Source organism: Electrona antarctica (assembly GCF_951216825.1).
Source record: "Electrona antarctica genome assembly, chromosome: 15".
Taxonomy (NCBI): Eukaryota; Metazoa; Chordata; class Actinopteri; order Myctophiformes; family Myctophidae; genus Electrona; species Electrona antarctica.
In genome coordinates this window covers 15,895,501-15,923,498 of record NC_136796.1, presented here as the reverse complement: position 1 = coordinate 15,923,498, position 27,998 = coordinate 15,895,501, and the positions used below count along the sequence as shown (strand labels likewise).

Genomic DNA, 27,998 nt, shown 5'->3' with positions numbered 1-27,998 from the left:
TGCTGGTGCATGTGTGTGTGCACCTGTGTGTGTGTGTGTGTGTGTGTGTGTGTGTGTGTGTGTGTGTGTGTGTGTGTGTGTGTGTGTGTGTATACCCACCAGTGGTGGAAACTAAGTACATAAAAGTAAATACATTAAGTAAGTACAATTTTTAGGTATTTGTACTTGAGTATTTCCAATTTTTTAGATTTGTGTGTGTGTGTGTGTGTGTGTGTGTGCGTGTGCGTGTGTGCGTGTGTTTCCGTCTGTCTGTCTGTCTGTCTGTCTGTCTGTCCGAGCGCCTCTGTCTGAAGATGGCTCTAGAATAGTGTGTGTAATGTGTATACCCACCGTCCCCAGCAGTGTCCAGAGATCGGAGATACGCCAGCTCCTCCAGGACCTTGTCTTTGACTGCCTCCAGCTCAGGAATCTTGTCCGTCAGCTTCAGGATGTTCATGAAGGCCTCGTAGTTACAGCTGGAGTCACGGATCTACACACAACACAACACATTTCCTATTATAAATTAAATATTAAATATTATAAAATATAAATATTTTCCTTTCGAAAATATTGAACCAATGAAAAGAAGTAAAAAGTGCTTCGGACAAAACCTCAACTCCATTGGGCCCTCAAACTGCCTGCTAAAGCAGCTAACTCCACCACCTCTCCTCCTCTCATGGAAGAAATTGACAATATATAAAGTCACAACGCCAACTTTGATGAGGCAGTATTGCTTTGTTTTCAAAATATAAGGTTTCTTAATTTCCTGAAAATGTTATATTTTTCATTTCCTGAAAAATGAACATTTTGTAGTTAGGTGGTTTCTTCCCAACTGCAGAGATATATCTTTCTTCCCGGTTGATGAATGAATCTATATATCTTTGTTATTCTAATGTAATTGAATTTAGATTTAGACAGACAAGTGTCAGTTGTTGTTTGTATGTATATTGTGTTGTATGTTGTTTTTATGTTGTGATGTTCTGTGTGGACCCCAGGAAGACTAGCGACCGCAGTAGCGGAAGCTAATGGGGATCCGAATAAAGAATAAAGAATAAAGTGAGTTTCTTTTTTATCTCAAAGTATTACTTTGAAATTGAATGGAAATCCAATTGCATTAACTCTCTCTCGAAACCGAGGCCTACATTTGTCCTGTATGTATCCATACTTCTGTTCTGTGTCTAATTACGATTTATTTTTACCGGTAGCCTGATTACAGGTTGTTGTGCTACATCATTATTATTCAAAGCATTTCCATAACCAGAAAAAAATGTAAAGCCATGCGAACATATCAAAATAGACCTTACACTCTCAGAGTTAAATTAGCACCTGGGATTTTACAGTGCATTGGGCAAGGCCTAAATACAATAAGAAAAGACAAATGTATACAGTTTAAGCTGTGCAGCAATGTGCAGGAGGTCTATTACATGTACCCATGGTCCCCTTTCCCCAAGAGGACCACAACGGTTCTGTCTGTATTGTATTGTTGCTCCCCTTCCCCTTTCCCCAAGAGGACCACAACGGAAACAAGCCTAACGGCTTTCTTGTGACTCGATCCTTTTGAAATGTATTTTTCAATAAAGTAATCAATCAATCAAAACTACCCATGCATATACTTTTGACCAATAACAATTTAGGAAAATGTAAGCAGCCAGAGCTATGGACAGTTAGGATTTGTATGTCTCACCATCCAGATGACAAACTGGTTGATGTAGTCTGGGTCACTCAGCTGGTCGATTAGTGGAAGCAGCACACCACGCGCCAACACTTCCTATATGCACACAGACGCACACACGTGCACACAGACACACACACACACACACACACTAAAGTCAGCATATGTGCAAAATCACGTTTTTCAAGAACCAGCATCATGATTGATAGCAGTGTGCATCAAAGTGAGGCGTGAGGTCACCGTCTTTGTTGGTTTTAATTAGTATTATTTACATACAAGATACATAGATAGGATAGATTTTGTGGTTAGAATTAGAGTTATACCTGATTTATATTTAGTCGTGCACTGAAAATACACAATCTGCAAGATCACAACACAACGCAGTGTGGCACGTTGTGAGCTTACATGTTGTCCATCTTTGGTGTGCGACACAGACACTCAACTAAGTATAACTCACGCTTTAGTTTTAGGGTTACAAATGGAAACTGTGAAAATGGCATGTGCATAATTGGCATCCTCAAATGTTTGTCCTAAAAAAATGTACTACAAACGTGTGTGTCCTAAGTTGTACTCACCCTGAGGAAGTATCTCATGTTCTTATTGTGGAAATCTCCAGGAGGTAGTAACAGATACAACAGCACCTCACACAGGTCTCTCAGGAAACCTGACACACATACAAACACACAAGCATTAGCACTTGTCTCTGCCATGTCGGGGGTGTGGAATGGAACGGCGATGGAACATGATTAGATTAGATTTTTCTCTAATCATGTAGATAACCAATAATTCTAATCATGTTCTTGTTGTTTTTTTGTTTTGTTTTGTTCTTGTTTTATATACTGCAATTATGTCTTCTGGATCTCTTGTACAATGTTTCATTTTTGATTTACATAGGTAGAGGCCTCGTATAAGCCCCTTGGGCTTTTTTGCCTCAGCCTAGCACTTATATTCTTATATTTATATGTTCACTGTGTTGTTTTTTATACTGTGCTGAATAAATAAATACAAATAAAAATACAAAAAGACACGGACGGCAACGGTGAATCTGCTCACCTTCCTCGTCTTTATGCGAGGTGCACACCACGTCTCGACAAATCTTCCTCTCCAGCTCCACCTCCGCCTCGAAGAAGGAATCCACCAGCTCCTCCGTCACGTCCCCTGGGTTAGGGTTAGGGTTAGGGTTAGGGTTAGAGGTAGCTCCTCTGTCACGTCCCCTGGCCACCAACAATTACATTCAATTCTCTATTCAAAGGGCTTTATCGGCATGAGAAAACATACGTTTACATTGCCAAAGCAAAAAGTGGAACAATGCATAAAAAGTGGCATAATGCATATTGAGAGAGAGAGAGTGAGAGTGTGTGCGTGACTGCGTGTGCGTACTCTGCTTGTCCTCTCTGTCTCCAAGGCGGTCCTGACCCTTCCTGAAGACACGCAGGTGGGTGGCAAAGTCATCAACCAGACGAGTGGTAAAGTAAGGCTGCCAGTCCACCTCCTTGGACCTACACACACACACAATATGACCATAGCACATGTTTAAAGACATATCATTTTGTGCATTCATTTTCCAGTACATAATATGCCTCGATTCATTCAGATCGCCCCGTAGAATGTATGGGTACAAAAAAAAATGTACCAATAATATAGCAAGCATAAAGCTGGACGTTGTGTACTCCGTGTGTGTGTGTGTGTGTGTGTGTCTACCTTGTGGAGAACTGGACGAGGGCATTCTGTACCGTCTGTCTGATCTCCAGCAGGAAGGACTCATCCTCACTCAGAGTGTAGTACCAATATTGGATGTAGTCCCTCAGACCAAACTGGATCACCTACACACACAGAAACACATTTGTTAAAAAGTTAAACAAGGGACTGGAAAACAGCAAAAGGCAGTCAAGACTCAAGAGACGCACGCACACGCACACGCACACACACACACACACACACACACACACACACACACACACACACACACACACACACACACACACACACACACACACACACAGGAAGACAGATGAGGGGAGAGGGGGGGGGTGCCGGTGGCATTAAAGCAAAACGTTAAGAGGAGAGGGGCAAATTGTCCAAACTTCAAGTGAAAGATTGCATGCCTTTACTGAAAGAATATTAAATTTAAGCTAACTGTACCTGTATGTTTTGTGTATTTGTACTGTATGTTATGTTGCACCTATGTGTCTTTTTTACTGTGTACTTGCACTGCTTCAACAAAAGGGTACCACATGCCTTTAATTGGAATAGGTACAATGTAATATGTATGTATTTAGACACTGACCTCACCAACACACACAAACACACACAGTCATACGTCAGATACAGTAGCAGAGCCACTTTATTAAATTAAGACTAAAGATTGCAATGATTGGTTTAATAAATATAGTGTCCTCATTTATAGTGTTCATTTGCTGCTGCTGCTGTAATCAGAACACAAGATACTATAGAGAGAACAATGCAAAACTAAATATCATCACGCGCACACACACACACACACACACACACACACACACACACACACACACACACACACACACACACACACACACACACACACACACACACACACACACACACACACACACACACACACACACACACACACACACACACACACACACACACACACACACACACACACACACAGTTAGAAAGAGACCGATAGAGGTCGAGACTGGAAGAGTCCGGGGAGAGTAAGAATGCCAGCGAGAGAGAGAGAAAGGTTAACATTGACAGGGTGACAGAGAGAGAGACAGATAAAGAGAGAGCTACATAGGCAGATATTGAAAAAAGTGAAGAGAGTGAGCGTGAAAGGGAGTGAGGAAGAATGTGCCAGACACGGCTAGATTTCAATCGCCTCTCGGGGAGCGTGACACGGAGGTTACATCGTGTCATGCGTAGCCGAGCAAAAGCGCATGGCACACATAGCGCTAAAAACACATTCTCTGGGGTGGAGAAACAGATACAGAGAGAGAGCGAGAGAGAGCGAGAAAGAGCAGTCAGGAGGAGTAGTGACTGTCATGTGACCACAACAAAGTGCTGTGTCTGCAGTTCACTCTGCCTGCCAGCCTATGAATTACTGGACCACACCTTCAAAGCCCCCCCCCCCCCCCCCCCCCCACCCCCCCTCCATATTTCAACATGGAGTTTCAGTATGGAACTATGACTATGTAATGAGCTAACTATATACCCTAAGATCGGGAGGGAAGAGGCCCTGCTGGTCGTTGCCAGCTCTCAGCCCGTGACCAAGGGTGATCGAGCCTTTGCAGTCACAGCAATCTGAAACGACTCGTTTTAAATCCCCTCTTAAAATATTTTTTTAATATTTTAAAAATATTAGCTTCAAATATATTTCAATATTTGAAGCTATGTTTTCTTCTTTTTACCGTTTTGTCAATATTGCTTTCTTGTTTCCCATTTCTTACTTTGTTAAGTTGTTTTGATAGTAGTATACATTAAAAAAAAAAAAAGTATTATAACATTGTTAAAAAGATGCTATACAAATAAAGCTGTGTTGTTATGGATATAAAACCTTTTACAGAGAGGTCCAGTAGGATGTATAAACCTTGTAGTTCCTACATTTCTGGTTAGACACTTTTGACAGTAAAGTTATTTTGCTTGATTTTATCTCTTGGTGTGATGGAGATAAAACTGTGAACGAGCCTAAGTTAGACTTAGACCTGATGCATCAGGTGGAACCAGGTGAATGTAGTGATAGTGAACTACATGGCAGAATAGAGCGTCGCAGTCCCGCCTCCTACCCTGGACCAGGAAATGATTCTCCGTTAATTTTCCTCATAGACATTTCAGAAAGTATTTATTTAAAGATGTTTACGCCGCGGACAAAGCCAACTCGAGTCGTGACAAATCATGACAACAAACACAATTTTTTGGGCCGAACAAATAATTAGAAAGAAGAAAAAAACGGCAGGTTACAACACTTTTTTTGTTGTTTTTCTTCTTTGTAATTATTTGTTTGGTCCAAAATATTGTTTGTGTTGTCATGAGTTGTCACGACTCGAGTTGGCTTTGTCCGCGGCGTAACCGTCTTTAAATAAATACTTTAAGAAATGTCTATGGGAAAAATGCATTGGGTTTCATTTCCTGGTCCATGGTAGGGGGCGGGACTGCGACGCTCTATAGAATACCAACAGTAGCAGGGTCGGGAAACTGCATTACAAGCCAAGGTGCAAGGCCAAATCTGTGTACAGCATAGAAAATGCTGTAAATTACGGCAGACAGACTTTGCCACAGAGCCATGGTGATTCCTGAGAGGATGGAGAGTGCTCCAAAGAGTGGCATTTTTATGCATCTCCCATTTCTCAATTTGTTTGTCTTTTTTGCCAAGGGGTGCAGCTTTGAGAGGTGGCTGTAACATTTTCACATAGTTACAAACTACAAGAGACTTTACTGACGAAATGTACAGACCTGCATGCACTCACACAAACCATTAGCTGTACAAATTAATGGAAAGCACACACACAGAGAGAGAGAGAGAGAGAGAGAGAGAGAGAGAGAAAAATCCATACTTGTTGTAAGGGTTCATCTATGAAGCTGGAGCCAGTCAATCTCCTGTCAATCTTTATGGCCTTCAACTCCAACTTCATTTCATCCAAAGTCTGACAGAGAGAGATGAAGAGAGACAGAGACATACAGGCAGATTTATCAAATCAATTACAACTTTCATTATGTCCGACATAACTGCTCGGCACGGTGCATCCAGGAAACTTGATGAACCACTACTACTCAACTTGCTTGCTTTGGCAAAGGCGATCAATGCATCACAATGTGTTTTTATGTGTGTGTTGGTCTATGCACTGAATTCTTCCTAGCCATAATCCTATTGCTCCTTCCTTTAGCACATTTTAAATGTCACTACGACAGTTAGCCGCTAGCATTCACCACTCAACAATCCAATTACTTTATATAGTCTCATCTCTCACTTGTACATTACGTGCTCGTGCGTGCGTGCGTGCGTACGTGCGTGCGTGCGTGCGTGCGTGCGTGCGTGCGTGCGTGCGTGCGTGCGTGCGTGCGTGCGTGCGTGCGTGCGTGCGTGCGTGCGTGCGTGCATAGGTACAAGTGAGAGATGAGGTTAGGGAAAAGGGAAACAAATATAGTGAATGTAAATCATCCATCCATCTTCAACCGCTTATCCGTAGTCTGGTCGCAGGGGCAACAGCTCCACCATTGAGCTCAATACTTCTCTCTCCAGAGCAACATTAGTAACTTCATTCTCTGGGATCCTGATATATCCAGATATTGGAGACCCTCCAACTCATCCTTGGTCTGGCCCGGGGTCTTCTTCCAGCGGGACGTGCATCGAGATGCATCGAGAGGCATCCTAACCAGATGCCCGAACCATCTAAGCTGGCTCCTTTCCAAGCGAAGAAGCAGTGATTCTACTCCGTAGATGGTAATACAAACTACTGTACATAAATGTGTCCATCGGTGTACTGTAGTTACCTTGAGAATGCCAATTTGTGTAGGTGCTAGGTAGGAGTGCTCGCACTTCTCCAGGTGTTTCTCGGAGTTGATCTTCCCATAAAGCAGAGTGACCGCAAAGCCCCTGAAAACCACAGTGAATAGAAACAAAGATGTTTATACCCCATGGCAGGGCAAGTACAGGTCATGTTCTACTTGCACAAAGTAATATTAGCCTCCACATCGTGCAGCATCTTTTTATAACATAAGGTAAAGTTTACAAGAAAAGCTTTAAAATGAATGTATAATGAAAATTATTTATTTAAAGCCTTATATATATATATATTAGATTCAGACAACTGAATTTGTCAGACTGTGTACTGTGTATACTGTGTACAATCAATCAGGTCACACTCCACCTAAAGAATGACTTGCACTCACCCGCCAACAAAGCAGAAGACATAGAAGGCCAGGTAGAATATGGCGAAAGGTCCAAAGGTCACCAAGAACAGCACCACGCCAAGACCCCCCCATCCCCAGATGGACAGACTGGCCTGCAACACAAACACACATGGAAAAACATTCATGAGTGATCACATTTGAAGGGGGTGGGAACTGTTTTTTGGTATACTGAATCGAATGGGTTTTGTTTCCTCACAAGCTTCATTGTTGCGTGTTTTCTATAATATTGTTATATTGTTGTTTTCTTTTCTTTGTGGGGTTGTTATGGTTTTTTGTTGGGTGGGGTGTTTGGAACGGGACCAAAAGAGATGTCTTTGTAATGTTTTACTGTGCTTGTCTTGTGTTAGGTTTGAGCCACAAGTATTATAAACGTTTATAAACGTAGATGGCAATAAAAATAAGTGTGTGTGTGTGTGTGTGTGTGTGTGTGTGTGTGTGTGTGTGTGTGTGTGTGTGTGTGTGTGTGTGTGTGTGTGTGTGTGTGTACATGTGCTTATACTTTTGTTAGGATCAGATGTCACTGTGAAGTTGCCCGAACGGCCAAGGCTCCAAGAACAGTCAGAAATGCAGTTTAAGGGTCTTTATTTTTCCCCAAAACTCCTCCAACAGTGTGAAAACAGGAAAATAACAATAATACTGAAAAATAACATAAACACTTGAGCAAACACTACTGAACAAAACCCAACTGGGTAAGAGCTCTCTTCAGGCTGTACCTTGTGATTACACAAGGCCCTGTAGCTCTCCCTCAGGGAGGTTACCTGTGTCATTGCCCACATCTAACTAACTAGCCTGTCACCTCCTTTAAATAGGAGTGGAACCTACCACTAGGCACAGACTCAATTAGCACATTTCTCCTCAAATACTTCACTAATATAAATACTTCCATAAATAACACCTTGAATTCAAAGTAACCTAAACATTCTCAACTAGAAAAAGTGCCCTTCTGGGCACAGGTCTCCACCAGGAGGATAGGACTGTGTGAGATGTTTGGCAAAATGTTTAGGAGTAATATAAACATGTTTGCCTTTGATGGCAAATGATGATTTGAGGCATTTTGTGCCAAAAATGTGATTTGCAAAAATCAACCTGTTGGTGGCGCTATAACAGGCCAATGTGAAAAGGGTGGGATATATTCCTCAGCCCAGTAAGAAAATGTGTGAAAGATTTCACGTAAATTGCATGCTGCGTTCATGATTTGAGGCTTTTGTTCAAAACGGGGCAATCTTGCAAACTGTGAAAGCCAATTATAGCCAATTAGGATGGAATATGAAATATCGGACAGATCCGACTTGAGCACATGACCATAGAGATACTGTGTAACGATTTGTGAGATTTTTGGACAGAATCTGGAGGAGTAATATAAAAAAATGTGTTTTACAAAAGTCGGCCTCCTGGTGGCGCTATAAAAGGCAGATGCGGAAAATGCAGGTCAAAGGTTTGTCCTTGGCCTCTAGGGAGTGTGCATGCAACGTTTCACGCAGATCGGTGCAGTTTTAGGTAAAACATGTGAAAAGCTGCCTCATGGTGGCGCTATAACAGGCCGTTCTGGAAAATGCGGGGCAGAGGTTCATCGTTGGCATCCAGGGAGTGTGTGTGCAAAGTTTGGCATCGACCGGGTTAACGGTGCCGGAGATTAGCTGTACACAGACGGACGGAAGGAAGGACGGACGGACGGACGGACGGACACACACACACACGGACGGACGGACACACACACACACGGACGGAGTGCAAAACATACTCTCTCCCCATGCCTTCGGCCTGGTGGAGACAATAATGCGTTACAATTAAACAAGTATAAATCAGAATGACAACTCAATGACAGTTTCTCAAAGCATAAGAAGAAAACCCCTCTCCTGCATTGCACTTGGCCCCTTCCTCATCAAGGGAAATGCCACCAGCAGTGCCGGAGAGACAACTAACCAATCAGTGATTACCATTTCAATAAAGTTTAAAACAATAGTCCTTGCATGATATAGAAAACAGTTTCATGTGTGTTTGTATATAGGGCACGGGTTGCCCCGTGACAGTCACCATGAGAGCAAAAAGATTAGGAAAATCCTGGAAAGTGAGGCCATTTTGTAAAAGTAACGGCGTTAGGTTGCATTTAGCATTAGGATATGGGATGTAGGGGTGAGGGGTCAAGGTTAGGTTTAGAGATAAGGAGGGTAAGATACTGTCCTTCCAACAGCGTGCGTGCGTGCGTGCGTGCGTGCGTGCGTGCGTGCGTGCGTGCGTGCGTGCGTGCGTGCGTGCGTGCGTGCGTGCGTGCGTGCGTGCGTGCGTGCGTGCGTGCGTGCGTGCGTGGACCTGAACATATGTTCCACATCCTCAGGTTTCCTGTTATTGTCAGGAAAGGAAACTAAAGTCTGGGCCCAGGGCCTGGTTGTTTAGAAGTAATCTGATTGGATACCAGCTATCAGATTGGATCAAATCTTGGAAATGTGTTCTTTCAAAATATATATATATATATATATATATATATATATATATATATATTGTAATATTGATTTGGTCATCTTGAAGAGTTTGTATCTGGAATCTGGATCAGGGTTGTGAACTTGTGATCCAAGCCAATTTGGCTTTGAAATACCGGCACAAAAGTAAGAATGCTTACCCAGGTCCAAATAGTGGGATAATGGGATTTCCAAATCAAGATCCAGACTTAACTTTTTGACTAGCATTGTCCACTCTCTTACCCTCTGACCTGATATGTTGCTTAACAAGCTTATACTACATCTCTAGGATTTACTGATTCGTTTTCACTATACAGGCAGGGCTAAGCTTGATTACTAAAACGCACTTCTCATCGGGATCCCTAGTAAGAGCTTTCAGAATCCGGAACACATGCCGCGCTGCTAAGATCCTGATGAGTGTGTAAATATGAACACATCAGTATCACACCCGTCCTCCATTCAATGCACTCGCTTCCCATGGCATGTCCTCCCTGACAGAATAAAAGATTTGCCTATTCCATCACTGCATCCATGGCAATGTGAAAGATTAAGAACAGGGTCTATGATAGGGATCAACAAATGATTAGCCTTTTTGTGAGTTGTATTTATTTTAATACACTTGAAATTCAAGTGTGAAGGTAAAGTAAATCAGCCAAAGAAGCCATCATTAACACAATCAGTGCCGGGATTCCTTCAAAATAGAAGCTCTGGGGTGCCGGAAAGACATGGCCGCTTTTACTCCCTAAAAATCAGATCACTGCCTTCCCTAGGTCAATTCAGGGAAATGATTTCTAGTACTTTTACTCAACAATGTAACTGTTTTAATTGATTCTCATCTATCTATTATAGTTATTTTAGCTTTCTGTTTTCACTTTCTGTTTTACAATTCATATATTTGATATTGCTGTATTTAGTGTATGTTGTTGATTTTTTTGTGTTTTGCATTTCGGCTACATTGAAATGTACTCCGAGTTTAAATAAAGGTTATGATGATGATCATACCCGGGGGTCCCTGGACCCCACGTTGAGAACCAATGCTGTACAGTAGGGTAAGCGTTTCTGAGATGTTGAAACCAGGCCGTCTGGCACTAACAATCATACCACGCTCAGAGACACTTGGATCAAGTCACTTGTTCATTCTCATGTTGGTGGAACTGTAACTGAAACTCTTGGCAACAGACTTTATATACAGAGTTGCAACCACATCACTCGCTGTTCAGAGTAGTTTGTTTGCAGTAGCGTAGCTAAGTCTACCCGACCCATCGGTCCCACAACCTGGATTAGAACATTGCACTAGTGAATCTGCATGAGTGTGCATTCAAAGCAACCAAAGGTATGGCTCCCCCATATCTTGCAAGCATGATTGAACCCTACAAACCCTCCCGCGCACTCAGATCAGCCAACGCAGGAAAGCTGGAAGTACCCTCACTAAAAACGCCGGGACAACGCTCCACACGTCCCAAACTCTTCTCCCTTCTGGCCCCAAAACTGTGGAATGCACTCCCCGTTGCAATCAGAACTGCAGCATCACTCCCAATCTTCCGCCGTAGTCTGAAGACCCACCTTTTCAGACTCCATCATGGCCCATAGCACTTATCCTACCCCCTTAGATAGCACTTTTTAGACTTAGATAGCATTTGAAACAGACTTATAGCATGTCATGTAGATAGCACAATAATTGCATTGTATGTAGTCATAGCACATCATAGTACATATGTATAGCATAGTATAGTATATATGTATAGTTAATATGTATAGTGTCATTATATAGATATGTTCGTTACGTTCTTAGCTTACGCATGCTTCTTGATAAATGCATTTTATATATGTGATGTATTCCCATACTTTTGTTCTTGCCTAAATGTAAATTGCTCTGGATTAAGAGCGTCTGCTAAATGCCTAAATTGTAAATTGTAAATTGCTATGAAGAGGATATCAAAAGCGACCTCCAGTTCATAAAACATATTCTGAGTGTTTGCAGACTAGCGTTCTCTGTGTGGCAATAGCCGGCACTCGGCAGCAGCTGGGAGGCCGTCATCATCCCATAGCTTGCGGGGCTGTAAACATGGCGACAGCTGTAACCATGGCGACCATAAATCCCATAGCCCAAACTCTGAATCACCGGTGTTACATTAACACAACTTACATGTTGGGAAACTGAAAATTGGCGTCGTTATAATGTTATAAAATTCAGATCAACTGCTCCAGCCACTGAGGAAAACAGGGAGCTTGTTTTGCTAACGAGTCTGCAGTATACTCAAGATCAAGAACATTGTTGTAGGGGCGCCGCTGGCCTAGCGGTTAAGGCACATACCATATATAAGCTCTAATGCAACAAGTCGCGGGTTCGATTCCTGAGCCCAACAACGACCTTTTCTGCATGTCACTCTCTGTCTCTGTCCCTGCTCTCTCTAGTGTCACCTACATGCAATCAGACTGATGCAGGCAGCTGTGCAGTGTGCTACTGAGCTCGTCACACTTGTTTACATAACCTGTCAAACTACCATAAATAAAACAACCTATTGTCTCCCGGAGACGGAAGAGCCTGCTCCAGCAGTTTTCCACCAAGGGGAGTCACTCCAGCAGGTGCAGGCGTGTCAGATAGAACTGGGCCATGCATAGCATGCAGCACCATTGAATTTAAAGTCCCATGAGGTGACAAGCAACTATCCTTCCAAATACAATAGTGGTAATGATATGCACAACGAAAAAAGAAGAAAAAGGCTGCACACTCATAGCCACAATGCTGAAAGGTTATTAACAGAAACCAACGTTTCCACCTGTAAGGTCTTCTTCAGGGAAGAATGATATGCGCGCACACACGCGCGCACACACACACACACACAAGGAGGCTATTGTTTTCGGAGACAATGTAGAGCACGCTACTGTCGAGGAAGTTTGTCAGTGCTCTTCTTGGGAACATGTCTGCGACACAAACACAAGCACAAGACACAAAATAACTGGGAAATATACATACACATGGATGTGTATGTCATAAGTGAGCTGCTGAATTTGGAGGACCGAAAAAGGTGGGTATAATAGGTTTCTCTGACATTGAGTTATCTCAGCTAACTGTCAAGGGTACACGCGAGTTCACAGCACAGAACATATGCTACTGAGCAGCAGCACTGGAATGACAGGTGCACATAAATTAATATTAAAAACAGAAATAATGGAAGTGAACGGAAGCTCTGCTCCTCATAGTTTGGGCCTACCATTAAACATGATAGCACAAGCTACTGTCCCTGCATCTACGGGGTGAAATTATGTTAAGATAATGAGATATCATGACATTTATAGATCAAACAACCATATTAACTACTCAGTTAATTAATATTGTTGATATTGTGTGATATGATATCTTCCGTCCTTCCTTTCCAAATTTGCCAATGATTGTAAGGGCTGCACCTTTTCATCTAACTCCCATGACTCCATGTTGCTTCCCCTGGCCAGGGACCTGAGGAAACAACTGAACAAGTGGAAGTGATCAAGATCAGAATGAGATTATTTTGGCAGAACAAACAAACAATTATATTTTCAAATGGACTATATAGCCCAGGCAACAATGCCTTTATCTTCTGACTAATGGTTAACCTAATGACCTCAGTATAACAAATGGCCTTAAATCCTATCAGACACTATAGTTCACCAGATATAAGACACAAAACTGATAACCTTTTTACACCAAGTACCATCTAAGAAAATAGTTCTCTCCAAGTACCACCATTATGACTGATAAAAATACAGTAGCGTACATCCAGCTAAGCGCAGTTAATACACACACACACACACACACACACACACACACACACACACACACACACACACACACACACACACACACACACACACACACACACACACACACACACACACACACACACACACACACACACACACACACACACACACACTTAAAGGGGAATTTCTTACTAACCCTTTTTTTTACAAAAGTAAGTGGATAATATGTATATTGACCCAAAAAAGAAATAAATAAAGATATAGGGTGCTGGTCCTTTAAGAAAAGCGTAGGAGGGGTCTAACGCCAGCACAGTAGACCAGGAAGAGTGCAGCAACAACACTTCATGGACTAACCTGTCACATCGTCTAAATCAGATGTAAACACAAAACTAAAACCAATTGCGCGATTGAATAGGAGTTCTAGCGTTTGACCCACATGGACGGTAAATCCGCTAATTCCGTATGAAACGCTCGGCATGTGTTTTTTTTGGGGTTTTTTTCAATGACGAATGGATACACGTCTTCATATACGGTAAGAAAACAGCTTGTGCGAAACTCCCCTTTAACTTAGTTTGCAACTTTGCCACTTTTTACAGCGGCTTTGCAATGCGCGAGGCCAATAGCTTTAATGCTGCTGTAAGGTTAGGTTAATAATCATGGACTTAGTTCAGTTTGTCTCGTTATTAAAAAAATAACATACCCAGCGATTGGCTGGGTATGTATGTATGTATGTATGTATGTGTCCTCTCTTGTTTACAATTGACATCACCATCAACAGTCTATTGGGACCACCATTCTTGGTGACGTAACTAAGGTACGTTTCAAGGTTGGTATAAGGTCAATAACGGGTCTAAAGGATTTAGAACAGCAGTTGTATTAGACATAACTAGCACTCAAAGTAGAGATCATACAACACAAAGCGGTGATGCCAGTGGTGAGCTCACCTCATGGCACAAGTTGGCATCTCGACAGAGTGCATTTCTAGTTTGTACTGTAGTCATCTGGCCGGAACCCTCAAATCGGAATAAGAAATACCCATAATAATTCCCTGCATCATAATTTTAGGGCCTACCCAATAAAAGCCTTGGAATAACAAACAGGGGGACCATAACTCCAGGGGGGGGTTTAAACCACGCCTAGACCGGATCACACAGCGATTTAGGAACAGGCTTTACTCCGAGGTGGAAAGCCTAGTGATGCGATGTTACAGTAGCTCAATTGTAAGGCTGAAAATGACTCAGACGATGTGAAGCATGGCAGTATGCAGTGTCAGGGCTGCAGAATGCATCCAAACAGGCTGGGCCTCTTTCGCAAACCACCACTTGCAGGCCTGCAGGGACAATGGGCGTAGGTTTGGGCCTGGATAGGAAGGAAGAGACTACGCTCACAGAAATAGGGTTGTACAAATGTACACTACAGTATAAGGAACAGAAAAGGTTATATGGTTTCTGACACTGGTCCTCAAGGACCCCTGGCAGAGCTGGTGTTCTATTGTAACAGGTGATTGATTGATTGATTGATTGATTGATTGATATTAACAGTTCAAGGAAATACAGATCAATACAAAATCTGCTAAGAGGATATAATACCAGAAAAAGCACCAAGACTTGTTTACATAAGGGTCCTCCATTTTCAATCCATCAGAACATTTAAAGACACAAATACAATATATTAGACTTCTATGCAAAAATAAAATCATCATATACACTGTAAAAAAAAAGGGAAAACGTGTAAAGTACTGTATAGAAAAATAGGGGCCAGTTTCGAATTGCAGCCACCCGTAAGCACTCTTTGAGAGAGGTTTTGAAGAAGTCTACGGATTCAGATTTCTGCCAGGGCATTCCACATGTTAGTGGCATAGGAGCTAAATTAATTTAACCGCTTGTTTGAGCTGAATCTGGGTAGTACGTGGTTTGTGGAACTCCCTCTGGTGTTGTGTGATCGTTGGCTTTGTTGACATTAAAAACTGCATTCACATTGCATCCTTTTCGCCACTGCACTATAGTGGCTAAAATGTTGTACTGTTTCCTGAACATAGCAATTAGTCTTACCATAAGAGGGTCTCAAAAGTAAAGTTTGGAATAGTGGTATGAAGGTTCTTCAGTAGAGCTTTTCACACTGGCATTTCTATGGTCTGAGCTAACCCTAAACCCAATTGGTTACAGGATACTGGTTTAGTAATGTAAGCACTCCTGGACTAATTCACACTTCAGATAAATCAGAGCCCATGATGGTTTACTACTGCACAAATTCACTCACAGCACACAACTACTTTACAACAGTAGCCTATTCAAGCTCCATCTTTTATAACAAACATTAACGTTCTATGGCATAATGTTCTAACCTGGTTTCACACTAATGGTTTTTGAGGATAACCACGGTCTTTGTTTGGAGCTATGGGAAGTTCCGAGCTGAGGGTTGGTATATCCCTGACCCTGACCTTGTAACTATAAAGGACCCTGGGCTAAACATAATGTGAAAAATGTACTGTATACTATATACTGGCCTTAACGGACACTTCTACGGAACCATTGTAAGTGTATGGTTGGTCACAGGTGTAGCCTGATAGAAGCCATCATTCATATGCACGGCATTGCACTAACTCACATGCATGCACATTGCACACTGACACTCACACATTTTGACAATGTTAGGGCTGTATTAAGCATTATGCAATATTATGTCCTGTCCCAACTCCCAACAGACAACACTTTGTAAGCCATATCAAAGCAACAAACTTAAAAAATAAACCCATAACAAACTCAAGAGGGTGATGTTTATGTAGTCCTTATCGGGCTCCACCTTCCCAGCCTTGACCTGTAATAGCGCCAATAATATGTTTACAATTCACCTTGCCTTCTCTCTGAGAGTAAGCATAGACAAATGGAGCTCTCCACTAACTGACAAAACAGTCGTTTGGTTCCCAAACTTTTAACTCAAGGCCCAAAACAGCCCGGGACCCAAAATAGTGAAGATAGCAGATCTACAAGCTCAAAATGCATCAACCTTGTAGACAGCTATTTTCACTACTTCTTTAAAGATTTGTTTTCCAATTCATGGAATTTCTTAGAATTTTATTTGATTTCTTCATGAAATTACTGGAAAACAAGAACTGATCAATTATCAGTAGCGGCTGCCTTATATCTCCAGAATTGTGCTATGAAATGTAAATATCTGTCTCTGTATTTGTGTGTGTGTTGTGTACTGTGGAAACAAGAAGTTAACTCTGACTCTGTAACTGTGACAGTGTAGCCTTAGCCTACTACAAATTGAACCAAAGGACCCTTTTATAACAATAAACTCTGAGACTGTACAAATGGACTGTTATAGGTCCATTTGGTTGTATTTGTACACTCTCAGGTAGCACATTCTCCAAACCATTATATGTCGCACCTCACGCACAGCAGTAGTAGTAGTGTTGACATTACAATTTACAATTTAGGCATTTAGCAGACGCTCTTAATCCAGAGCGACTTACATTAAGCAAGAACAAAAACATGGGAATACATCACATATGTAAAATGCATTTGTCAAGAAACATGCGTAAGCTAAGAACGTAACTAGAACATATATATATAATGACACTATACATATAAACTATACATATATGCTATACTATGCTGTACATATATACTATGAAGTGCTATGACTACATACAATGCAATTATTGTGCTGTCTACATGACATGCTATAAGTCTGTTTCAAATGCTATCTAAGTCTAAAAAGTGCTGTCTAAGGGGGTAGGGTAAGTGCTATGGGCCATGATGGAGTCTGAAAAGGTGGGTTTTCAGACTACGGCGGAAGATCGGGAGTGATGCTGCAGTTCTGATTGCAACGGGAAGTGCATTCCACAGTTTTGGGGCCAGAAGGGACTAAGGGAGAAGAGTTTGGGACGTGTGGAGCGTTGGCTTGGCAGGTATTAAAGAACATCTCTCATATGTGTCAAAATCACAGGGGGGGGATCGGCAGGTCCAACGGTTACATTGAGACTCAGATTGACTCAGATTGTGGCAGCGGTGGCCGAACGGATAGCGGCGCGGTCTAGATACCGGAAGGTTCCCAGTTCGAACCAGCCGTCCGACACGTTAAAATTACCACCGCTGAAATGCCCTTGAACAAGGCATCAACCACTACGATGAAATGTGTTCTATGAGCAGGGCCTGGCTGGAAACAAGTTCTTGAGCTTAGCCCAGATACCCTGGGTAAATATAGATTTCATTTCATTTCATTTCACTCAAATTGCCTTAAAGAATTCTGAGGCATCATGGCGGCGGCGGCGGCGCTCGCGCGACCGTTTAGACCAGGGGTTCCCAAACTGTGGTGCACGAACTACCCTCTAGGGGGTGCGTGACATGAAAAGGGTAATGGCGGTTTTATGGTGTTATTTAGCACAAATGGCAAAATCTGGTAAACCACTGTTGTAAGGAGATGTATAGAGCAGCTGTGGGAGTATACAGCAGCTGCGTGTCGTTCAATGCAGTGACATTCTGTGATTATTTCTCATAATGCTATTAAAAATATATATCATTTTCGGCCAAACACGACGAGACTGAGGGGTGCGTCAGCGGGGTGAGGAGGTAACAGGGGGTGCATGGCCAAAACAGTTTGGGGACCGCTGGTTTAGACGATGGCATTAAAAGTGTCTGGAGACGAGGCAGCCAATCAGAACTACTCGTCAGACTAGCATGTCGATCTGTCGTCTAGTTTTCATGGGCTTTCATTGACCAGCACTTTACAAGCCGCTGCTAAAAATAATTGAATTTGTTTTGAATTCATACAAAATCTTTCCTTTTTGAAAAGGTTTTAAATAATAATTAAAAACAAAATGTGGAAAACTAAAAATAATACCCATGAAAATGTCTCCGCGACCCACAAATGGGTCCGACCCACTGTTTGAGAACCGGTGCTCTAGTCTACAGTACCTCGTCCTGTCTACCAGCAGACCATTACGGTCATCATCAACATTTATTACTACCTGGCCTGGGCATGGGCTATCTGCTGCCTGGCTCAGATAACACACACGCGCACACACGATAACAGAAAGCCAAAGCCAGGCCTCATGACCTTCCATAATCACTATAAAAAGGAGCTACTGTCAACTGAATCTACTGAGACTCCAAGAGCTATGTTTCTTCTTCTTTTTTTGTTTACTTCTGCCTTCTGGTGCCGGGGAATCTTTCAGAATAAAGGCGCGTGTTAAGCAGAGGAGGAGAAGTCTTCCAATGTAGTAATCGAAAGTGAAATCTTCCATTAGATTACTACATTGCACTAGTAAGTCTGATCTCGCTTTAGAAGCGTTAGAGCAAGAACTTAGGATCTGTTAAGCCCTAACCACATCAAAGGGTCACCATGCAACTCCTTGGGTCCAAACGGTTGCAAGGAGTTGCATGGTGACCCTTTGGTGGTGTTGAATTCCATGCGTTGAATCACTTATATCATATATCATATCACACTGCTGGGACAACGCTAAAACCGTCTCGTCCCTTTGGTGTGGTTAGGGCTTTATGTTAACCAGTGGTCAGTTACCAACTGAAAATAAAATTAATAATAAGAAGAAGAATTTCATTAACTCGTTTTAGCCTTCAAGATGTATGAGATGGGTGGGATTTACACTTTCTTCAGGGGCACATTTCCAATAGTAGTGGGGTCAGTGCATCAGCCAAGATCATTCAATCCCAGAGAAAGTATTTGAATGTAGTTCAAAGCCTACTAGGAGGTAACGTAAGACATGTGTGACGTCCATAGTGCAGTCACAGTGTGTCAATGAGTGTTGTTCCGTGTTGAAGCTGTCTCCTGAGTCATTGCAGCTTACAGGGTTTAAACATGGACCATCTGCTCCAGTGATCCACACCCAATCATAACGGCAACACACACAACTCCTCCTTACGCAACTCATTTAGAGCTGAACGCACTGGTGTGGTGTGGTGTGTGTTACTCCAAGTGCAATGCAGTGTATTCCCTATATGCATTACTGTGTGGCGGGCCACCACACAATCATGACCAGCCACCACAGAGTTTTATTTTTTTTAGTAGGAAGCGGCCGTGAATAGGCCAAAAAAAGGCAAATAACCTCAAAGACTGCAAAAGACCACAGAAAAACGCCAAAAGAAAATTCTGTGTGCACGGGTCTGACGCATGCACGTGTGCTGCACGAGCGTGCTTGCGTGAAAGCTGCCTCCCCCCACACTATCAGCTTCTGCCTAGGGGGAATACGTGTGCTGTGATGGCCATTGGCCACTATATAGTCTGTGCACAAAATATAAGCCTACCTACACATGGACAAAAGATACAGATGTGGAACACAGCACACACACACTAAGACAAACACTATGCACCATGACCATCCACACACAAATTTCACACTTTAGGATTCTGGCATTGGGGTCAACTTGACAGAGCCGGACAGTGCACAATACTGACAAGTAATCAGTTACAAGCACCCAAAAGAACAGCACACACACACACACACACACACACACACACACACACACACACACACACACACACACACACACACACACACACACACACACACACACACACACACACACACACACACACACACACACACACACACACACACACACACACACACACACACACACACACACACACACACACACACACACACACACACACTTTTGTCAGTCTCAGGCCTGTCACAGTCGGCTTATTCATTCACTCTGATCTCTGAAGAACACACTCAATCACTCACAAATGCACAAAATTGGTGACAAATTTAACCATGAATACGCAAAAAGGCTGGCATGAATACATGATGGAGGGCTAAACAAACATATCCTTCCTTCAGACGTGGAGTGCATATCTACAGAACGACCTTGACTGAACTGAATACACGTAAACACACACACTTTAATCTGTGGCTTGGGGACAGAATTATCACCTTCTTCCAGACTCTTGTCTTGAGTCAACAACACACATGCAGGGACACACACATTCCTACTGTACCTGTCCTGCACACACACCTACAGATCTGCCTGTCCACGGACGTTTCTATTTGTGTGAACACCCTGGGCGCATGACAAGAACTTAGCTGCCGTGACCCTGAGCAGTGTAGCTACTGTTACCAGTAGATGAGGGGTTAACTCAGCCCTATGAGCCCATTAAAGCGCTCCTTAGCTTAGTGCCTGGGAGAGAGAGTGACAGACAGCCAGGGGAACTGATTAGGGCTGCCTGCACACACTGACTGCACAATATTGCAAAAATATAAACTGAATGTATGGAGACATCACAGGGGAAAACCTCGGGCCTCTATAGAGCATCGCAGTCCCGCCTCCTACCCTGGACCAGGAAATGAAACCCAATGCATTTTCCTCATAGACATTTCTTAAAGTATTTATTTAAAGACGGTTACGCCGCGGACAAAGCCAACTCGAGTCGTGACAACTCATGACAACACAAACAATATTTTGGACCAAACAAATAATTAGAAAGAAGAAAAAAACGGCAGGTTACAACACTTTTTGTGTTGTTTTTCTTCTTTGTAATTATTTGTACACGCGCAGGCGTTTTTTGCGCTCTTTTGCCTATATTGGCCTATTCGAGGCCGCCTCCTGCAAATCTGGTCACACAATAATGCATATAGGAGAAACACTGGTCTACACTAGTGTGTGTTCTTGCATGAATACTGCTAGGGAAACCATGGCAGAGACCATCAGTCAGAGGTGACTGCTTTGCTAAATTTAGGAACACTGCTTTTTGGACAATCAGCATTGAGACAAATAAATGTAACTCAATTCTCATCCACACAGAGTTGTTAGACTAATTAGGCCAATTGTGCGAGACCACGTTAAATAAACAAATAATTTCCATTCTTATTAATTAATGTTTTAATTTTATATTGCTCTATAAATCATTTTTAGGTTCAAATATATAGCTTGCCTAAACTCTCAAGGCAGATTCTGCTAACAGCAGAATATGAACCACTAGCTGAAACATGTATAGCCTGGCCCAGCCAGCGTGATTTCTGGTCTACTCCTCCCCTCCCCTCCCCTCCCCAGTAGAAAACAGCGGAGAACACTGATGTCGCCAAATTTGGAGCAACGCCCCTCTACACTGTAGTTCACTCCCACTCCTAGGCCAGGAAATGTGGCTCGTTTGCCCAGCCTTTCTTTTTCTTGTGAAAACGAAACGCCTGCCACACAGGCTAAAATATGTAGTGTTGTTAGTTGGAATTAACACAGAAGCACCCGGAAGGAAGTTGACAAAGAAAGAGGAGTCAAACTGTGTTCCAGTTTCTACACAAAAAGAAGGTGGTAGCTTATTTTTTTGTACCAAATGGGTTCCCTCAGATTGTAGCCTGCCAGTGCCTAACACAAGTAAACATGTTATATAGTTGCCCCTAGTGTTGTTTAAATCCAGGTCCAGTCAGTTAAGTATTGTCAGGAAGTTGGCTGGTATCCAGCCAACAAGACCACCTGACCTCCTCTATCACCTGAAGGTGAATAGACCATGGCATTTATTTATACATTTTCACCAAACCATTTACGCTAACTAGACATATCGATAGCCAGGTCAGAATGCAATGCACCAATCAATCAGCCCAGCAGTCAATCAGCACAGCAGACCATGACACAGACACACCGGAATAGACTCTATATGGAAGCATGTTAAATGCCCACTCGATGGTTCCATGTTGTACCTTTTTTAGGGAGCTAGAACCTTCTTGTCAGAATGTAGGAAATAGAATAAAGAGTTATTCAGACATCAACTGTCTGCAGGACAGTGGTTTTTAAAAGTCAACTGACACTTTCACTCTCTAGTCATACAATAAGGTTTGGGAAAGTGTTGAGAAAATAAATGTAAACAGTAGAGTTTCATCAGCATTTTGGCCAGCACTCAGCACTCAGCAGGTGGCATATATGTCCTATTATACAAGAGTAGACACAGCCGGCTCAATGGCATTGTGGTTAGTGTGTCAGCCCTGAGATTGGGAGGTTGGGGTTCAATCGCCTAGATAAAACTATAAAAAATGCGACCCAATGCCTCCCTGCTTGGCACTCAGCATCAAGCCAAGGGTTGATTGGGGGTAAGTCGGGTGTTCTTGTACATGTTGGCACAGGCATTGACACTAAGGGTTGCCCAAGGGTTGCCCACCTGCCCCTGACAGGTAAATAAAACTTTCGGGCAGGTGTAGTTTGCTTTCAGGTTGCCCGACTGGGCAAGTGCTTGTTTGAGAGGGGACGGAACCATCTATAAATATAACACAAGATATCTGTCTCAACACCTGAGCGTGGCCAGTGAACTCTGTCTTCTGGTCTGTGGAATGTAAAATAAGAGCACTGTTTACCTATAATGTGCTGTTTTCACTGTCACTACACTTAAAAATATTAAATAACTAGTGTGAACCCATAGTCATATTCATAGCTATCTAGGTATTTGGCATACAAATTGAGGTATGACTTTAAGGAAACACTGTACAAATCTAGCTGCTCACTCACTACTTTCAAACCTGTGCTGTGCAATATCACACTAGTACATGTACTGTATGCCATTAACAAAGTAGAGTAACAAGTAAAACCGAAGAATAAACATGCCTTGGGCTGGTTAGAAATGATTTACCCCTACACTACAATAATGCTACATTCACACGGGCACAGGTAGATGCAGAGATACCGTCTAACTACCATTCATTTTCAATGGAAGCCAGCTACGTGAAGCTACAAAGCAAATCCGACATTTGTAAATGCTACAAAAGATAAAAAGATACAAAGCTACAAATTGAATGAAAGATGCAAAGACACAAAACGACACTGTAGCTCTGATGACGTCAACAACCGTGTTGAACAGCACAGATACCAAGTGACAAAGCGACAAATATGCTGTGAATCTTTGTAACTTGCCCGCGTGAACACAGTATTAGGCAACATTATGATTTAGAGATAATTAAAAAGCATTGTGATTATATATGGATATAATATTGTTATAAAGATTGGAGAATAGATATCGTCTGCGTTTTATTTTTAGTGGTATAGCTCAAATTTATTTTTTTAGTTAATAGTTACTCCATTATCATATCCATGTTATGAATATAAAGTATTTGGTTAAAAACACAACAATGAATGTTTGATTTGGCCAATATCGCCCCGGCACTAGTTTTCTTTCTAGTTTGTCTTCTGGTGTACACTAATTTAGATTTTTGACAGGTAGATTAGGTAGAAATTTACAGTAAATCACAACCCTACCTTCCACAGCACATTGTAGATGGTTGTAAACAGACGATAAAGGAATGTAAATACAGCCAGTCCCATCCCATTAGACCCTGAAATGAATGCCTGAAATTGGCATATCTCTAGCAAAAGATGTCGACCTTTCCTCTTCTTCGCCGGTCTTATCGCACTGACCGATACAGGAATGGAGCCGTCAGTGTATTAACAAGATCACAGTCAGGCATGCCTGATGTGAGCAGTGTGTGTACCAGCCTAATATCACTGAAGCTTTGATTAAGACACCTTAATGAGATTGGAGTGCATAGCAACGCCCACTTGTAATGCAGCGAGATAACACTGTTACTCTGCATGCATAAACCATAAAGCACCCCAGACCTTTTTTTTTTTTTATTATTATTATTCTTTTACTTCTTTTGCAACAGCCCAATCAAAAATCTGAGCATGGAGGAACTCTCTAATAGTCCGGCAGCCGGCTTGTGGGGTGGGAAATTTGGTATTTTATTGGCCTAAAATATTGTCTATATACATATATTCATGAATCCACTCGCTAGTAGTAGCAATTGTATTAGCAATTGTTTTTATAGGGGTTTCTTGTGACCATGAACATTAACATCCAATATATGGCAAAATGGCAAAAATGACAATTTGTCAAACTAGGGGGTTTTCATGATTCTGAATCCATTCCAAGCATTAGTTTTGCACAAAAAAACACTCCTTGGGCTAAAAATGGCCATAGCCGTCATGACAAATTTTATGAGATCATCACAAATGTGATTAGATCAGCACATTTTGGGCACATTTTGGCTAGTGGCTATGGCTGTTTTAGCCCAAGGAGTGTTTTTTGTGCAAAACTAATGCTTGGAATGGATTCAGAATCATGAAAAGCCCCTAGTTTGACAAATTGACAGTTTGACATTAAAGTCAATGCTACTTAAAGCATAAGGAAAGTTTGCTATTTTTGCCTTACATAGGATGTTAATGGTGAAGAAACCCCAATGAAAAACATTGCTCAATACCGACAGCCGGTCAGCAAGTGGATTCATGAATGTATGTATATAGACAATATTTTAGGGCAGGCCAAAAAAAAAAAGACTATACCAAATGTTCCACTTTAAACAAAAGAAGCCTGTCGGGTGCCGGACTATAAAGACCATAAAGTTGAACAGCGACAGGATCATGTATAGCCCACACTGTAACTGATGTTTTCTGTTTGCCAGGCATTAGCCTGCTTGTTGCTTGCAAACATTCTCAACTTACACAGCAAAGGTTTGCTTTCAAGAGTAGGTGTTGGTTTACAATTGGTCAACCAAATTCCCTGTTGAATGTCTCAAGTAATCGCCATTAACTAAGACAAACACAATGACCGAAGGGCCTGCTAGATGATGTGGGCTAGTTTAAGCCAGGTGAGTAAAGGACCAGTGACAGTACTAGCATACGAGCAGAGGGGCCACATGCTTCCTCCAGACAGCTCTCCTGTGCTGATTATGATGAAGAAATGGTACAATCATCACACACAGTCCAATATAGCCCTGTTACTCACCCGATAGTCAGCCTATTAGCTAAACATGAGAGTGAAGTTGCCACTTAGCCAGCAGCAAGCTATATTGTCCACTGTGTCCAGTCTGACTTATTATTAAGTAAGACTTAAGTTGGTGGTAGTACTAGTAAGTATAATGCATGAGAGCACAGGCCAGAGCCAAAGCTTCATTACTGCAGCTAAACCTTTACTTAAACTGCTGGAGAGGTTGCAGCCTGATGCAGCCAGGTTACTCGCCTCTCAGGTGAGGTGGACCATGTTAGCCTATTTGCTTAACAGAATCGAACTAGAACAACAGTCTTTCTATTCAGGACAGGCTTATGGTACTGAGGGAAGCGTGTAAAGAGAAATCATATATCCTGTGTCAGCATAGCAAACCCACCATGTCATCACAGTTCACTCTAGAGCAAGGCTGCCATATGGAAAGCTAAATACATTTACACATCACAGTCAAACCCATGATTAACCAGCTGACCATAAAATAAATTGTTAACTGCAACTCACACATCTGAACCCCATAACCCCTGACCAGCAACAGCACCTCTGTCTTGTTGACAGATAGCAGACTAATAACACTAACTCAATAATTAACGATGAACAATACCATTCACAAGCCTGTGGCGATCTTAAAATAAAACTGCATGCTACAGTACTGCTGTGGTGTTTATGTTCAAGGCCGCTGTGTGCTACTGTAAGCATCCCCAAACAAGCCAGCAGTCACAGCTCTGAAGTTAGCTTGATGATGATGACTCAGAGTCAACCAGCCACACAGCAAACTCCAGGAATGTCAAGAAAATGGAACTCTTGTAGTATCCTAATGACAACCGATACTGTGTGCACACTGTCACAGTGTATGCACTAACTCATGGACAGAACAGAACAAAACACAGTATCAAAAGGCATGATGATAACCAACAACGCCCCCCCCCCCCCCCCCACACACACACACACACACACACATACTGTTAATGTATCGATGTGCAACTCTGAGACAGTATTGCAATTAAATGGACGGCTACAGTCTCGAGTTAATAATATTGATGATGTTACTGTGCACCTGTCCATTTCTCCTCAAAGCTAAAGCTCCAACCCCAGAAGCCAAGACATTCACGGGTAGCCACTGCCACATAGCTAACCCTAACCGCAGGTGTATGGTCTCACCTGAATGTGTTACTGTATAGATTCTGAACCTTTCCAACAACAAGCATTGCGTGTTGTTATTCTTCATCATAACAATATACGCATATTGTCGACAACAACATTGCTTGCTTCGAGGGAGTTGAGCTAATTCGAGTACAAGTATTGAAGGTGCGGATTGCGGAAGGAAGTAATTAAGGGAAAGGTTCAAAGGATGATATCCTAAAAAAAGACAGACAACAGTATTAGTGGCGGCGGTGTGTGTCTCTAATCCTCACGCTGGCAGAAAAGTGTCTGCGTGCCGCCTGACGGAACAGCAGAGCAGAGATAACCGCTAGCCCCTTTCGGGGACCCCTAGTTTACCTTTTTCTGTATTTGGACGTCCCAAATACAGAAAAGGGTAAACTAGGGGTCCCCGAAAGGGGCCAAGAAGTAAGAACCGCCCTGGCCCGGGGCTCGACTTGTGTTTACCTGACGCTAACCAACGCTGGCTATCCAGGCGGGGGTAGCTAGCTGTCAACTGGGAGGAAAACAAACTGCCCCGCGCGCACGTACGCTCACATTTCCCTCGCACAAACTCACCTCTGCGAGCATCGTTTCCCCCAGGCTAGGTGCGTGCGCGGCGGCGGCTCTGGCTTAACCCCACCACATCGTAACGGACGGGAAAGGCGTGTATTTCTGTGGTTTTTATCTCCCGACTTTCTCTCCGTTACAGCACTGCTCATAGCAGGGTCGCCATGTTGGCTGAGGTTTACGTCTCGAGCGCACCCCTTCCCTCGACGTCGCTCCGTGATTGGCTGGGAGGAACGATGACGTATGTAACACTCCCCGTGACTGACGTCTGACATGACTGACAGAAGCAAAATACTATGAGTCACCATTGTATTTAATTGTAGTGGCTCTTCTCACAACCTTTTTTTAAATTTGATGTACCGGTTGTACCCCCATAACTGAGAGTGTACACCAGGGGTGCCCAAAAGGTAGATCGTGATCTAATTCTAGTAGATGGTAGCCTCAGAAACCCAGACGTTTTTACTATAAAATAGGCTATAAAATAGGTAACTGGGACAGTGGGAAGACATTCCACACAAAGATCTCTGTGCACAAAGTAGAAGTGGTGGAAGAAGTACCAATACTGCAATGTAAAAAAGTATAAAAGTATTGGCATCAAAATGTAGGCCTACTTAAAGTACCAACAGTATAAAGTAGCCTATTATGCAGAATGTCCCATTTCAAAATGTCAAATGTTTTGAAAATAGCAGATCTACAAGTTGTAGATCTGCTATTTTCAAATGCCCGAAATGTAAATAGGGCTGAAGTGGTTACTGTATGTTTTGTAATAATAATTAAAATCTACAAAGTAACTAGTAAGTAAAGATTTTACATAAATGTAG

General features: G+C 42.4%; 1 protein-coding gene across 4 annotated transcripts in view; it reads right to left on the bottom strand.

Annotated features, from left to right (window-relative positions):
- The window catches only part of snx13 (sorting nexin 13), a 45,983-nt gene extending 18,636 nt beyond the window's left edge, over positions 1 to 27,347 (bottom strand). For all 4 annotated transcript variants that reach the window (XM_079523183.1, XM_079523184.1, XM_079523185.1 and 1 more), the window contains exons 1-10: positions 27,187 to 27,347; positions 7,523 to 7,635; positions 7,124 to 7,226; positions 6,187 to 6,276; positions 3,353 to 3,474; positions 3,032 to 3,150; positions 2,705 to 2,809; positions 2,227 to 2,315; positions 1,664 to 1,747; positions 331 to 469 (exon numbers count right to left, since the gene is read on the bottom strand). In XM_079523183.1, coding sequence (XP_079379309.1) covers positions 331 to 469; positions 1,664 to 1,747; positions 2,227 to 2,315; positions 2,705 to 2,809; positions 3,032 to 3,150; positions 3,353 to 3,474; positions 6,187 to 6,276; positions 7,124 to 7,226; positions 7,523 to 7,635; positions 27,187 to 27,198 — 976 coding nt within the window. In that variant the 5' untranslated portion in view covers positions 27,199 to 27,347. The remainder of the gene's footprint in view (positions 1 to 330; positions 470 to 1,663; positions 1,748 to 2,226; positions 2,316 to 2,704; positions 2,810 to 3,031; positions 3,151 to 3,352; positions 3,475 to 6,186; positions 6,277 to 7,123; positions 7,227 to 7,522; positions 7,636 to 27,186) is intronic.
- Positions 27,348 to 27,998: the final 651 nt, after the last annotated feature.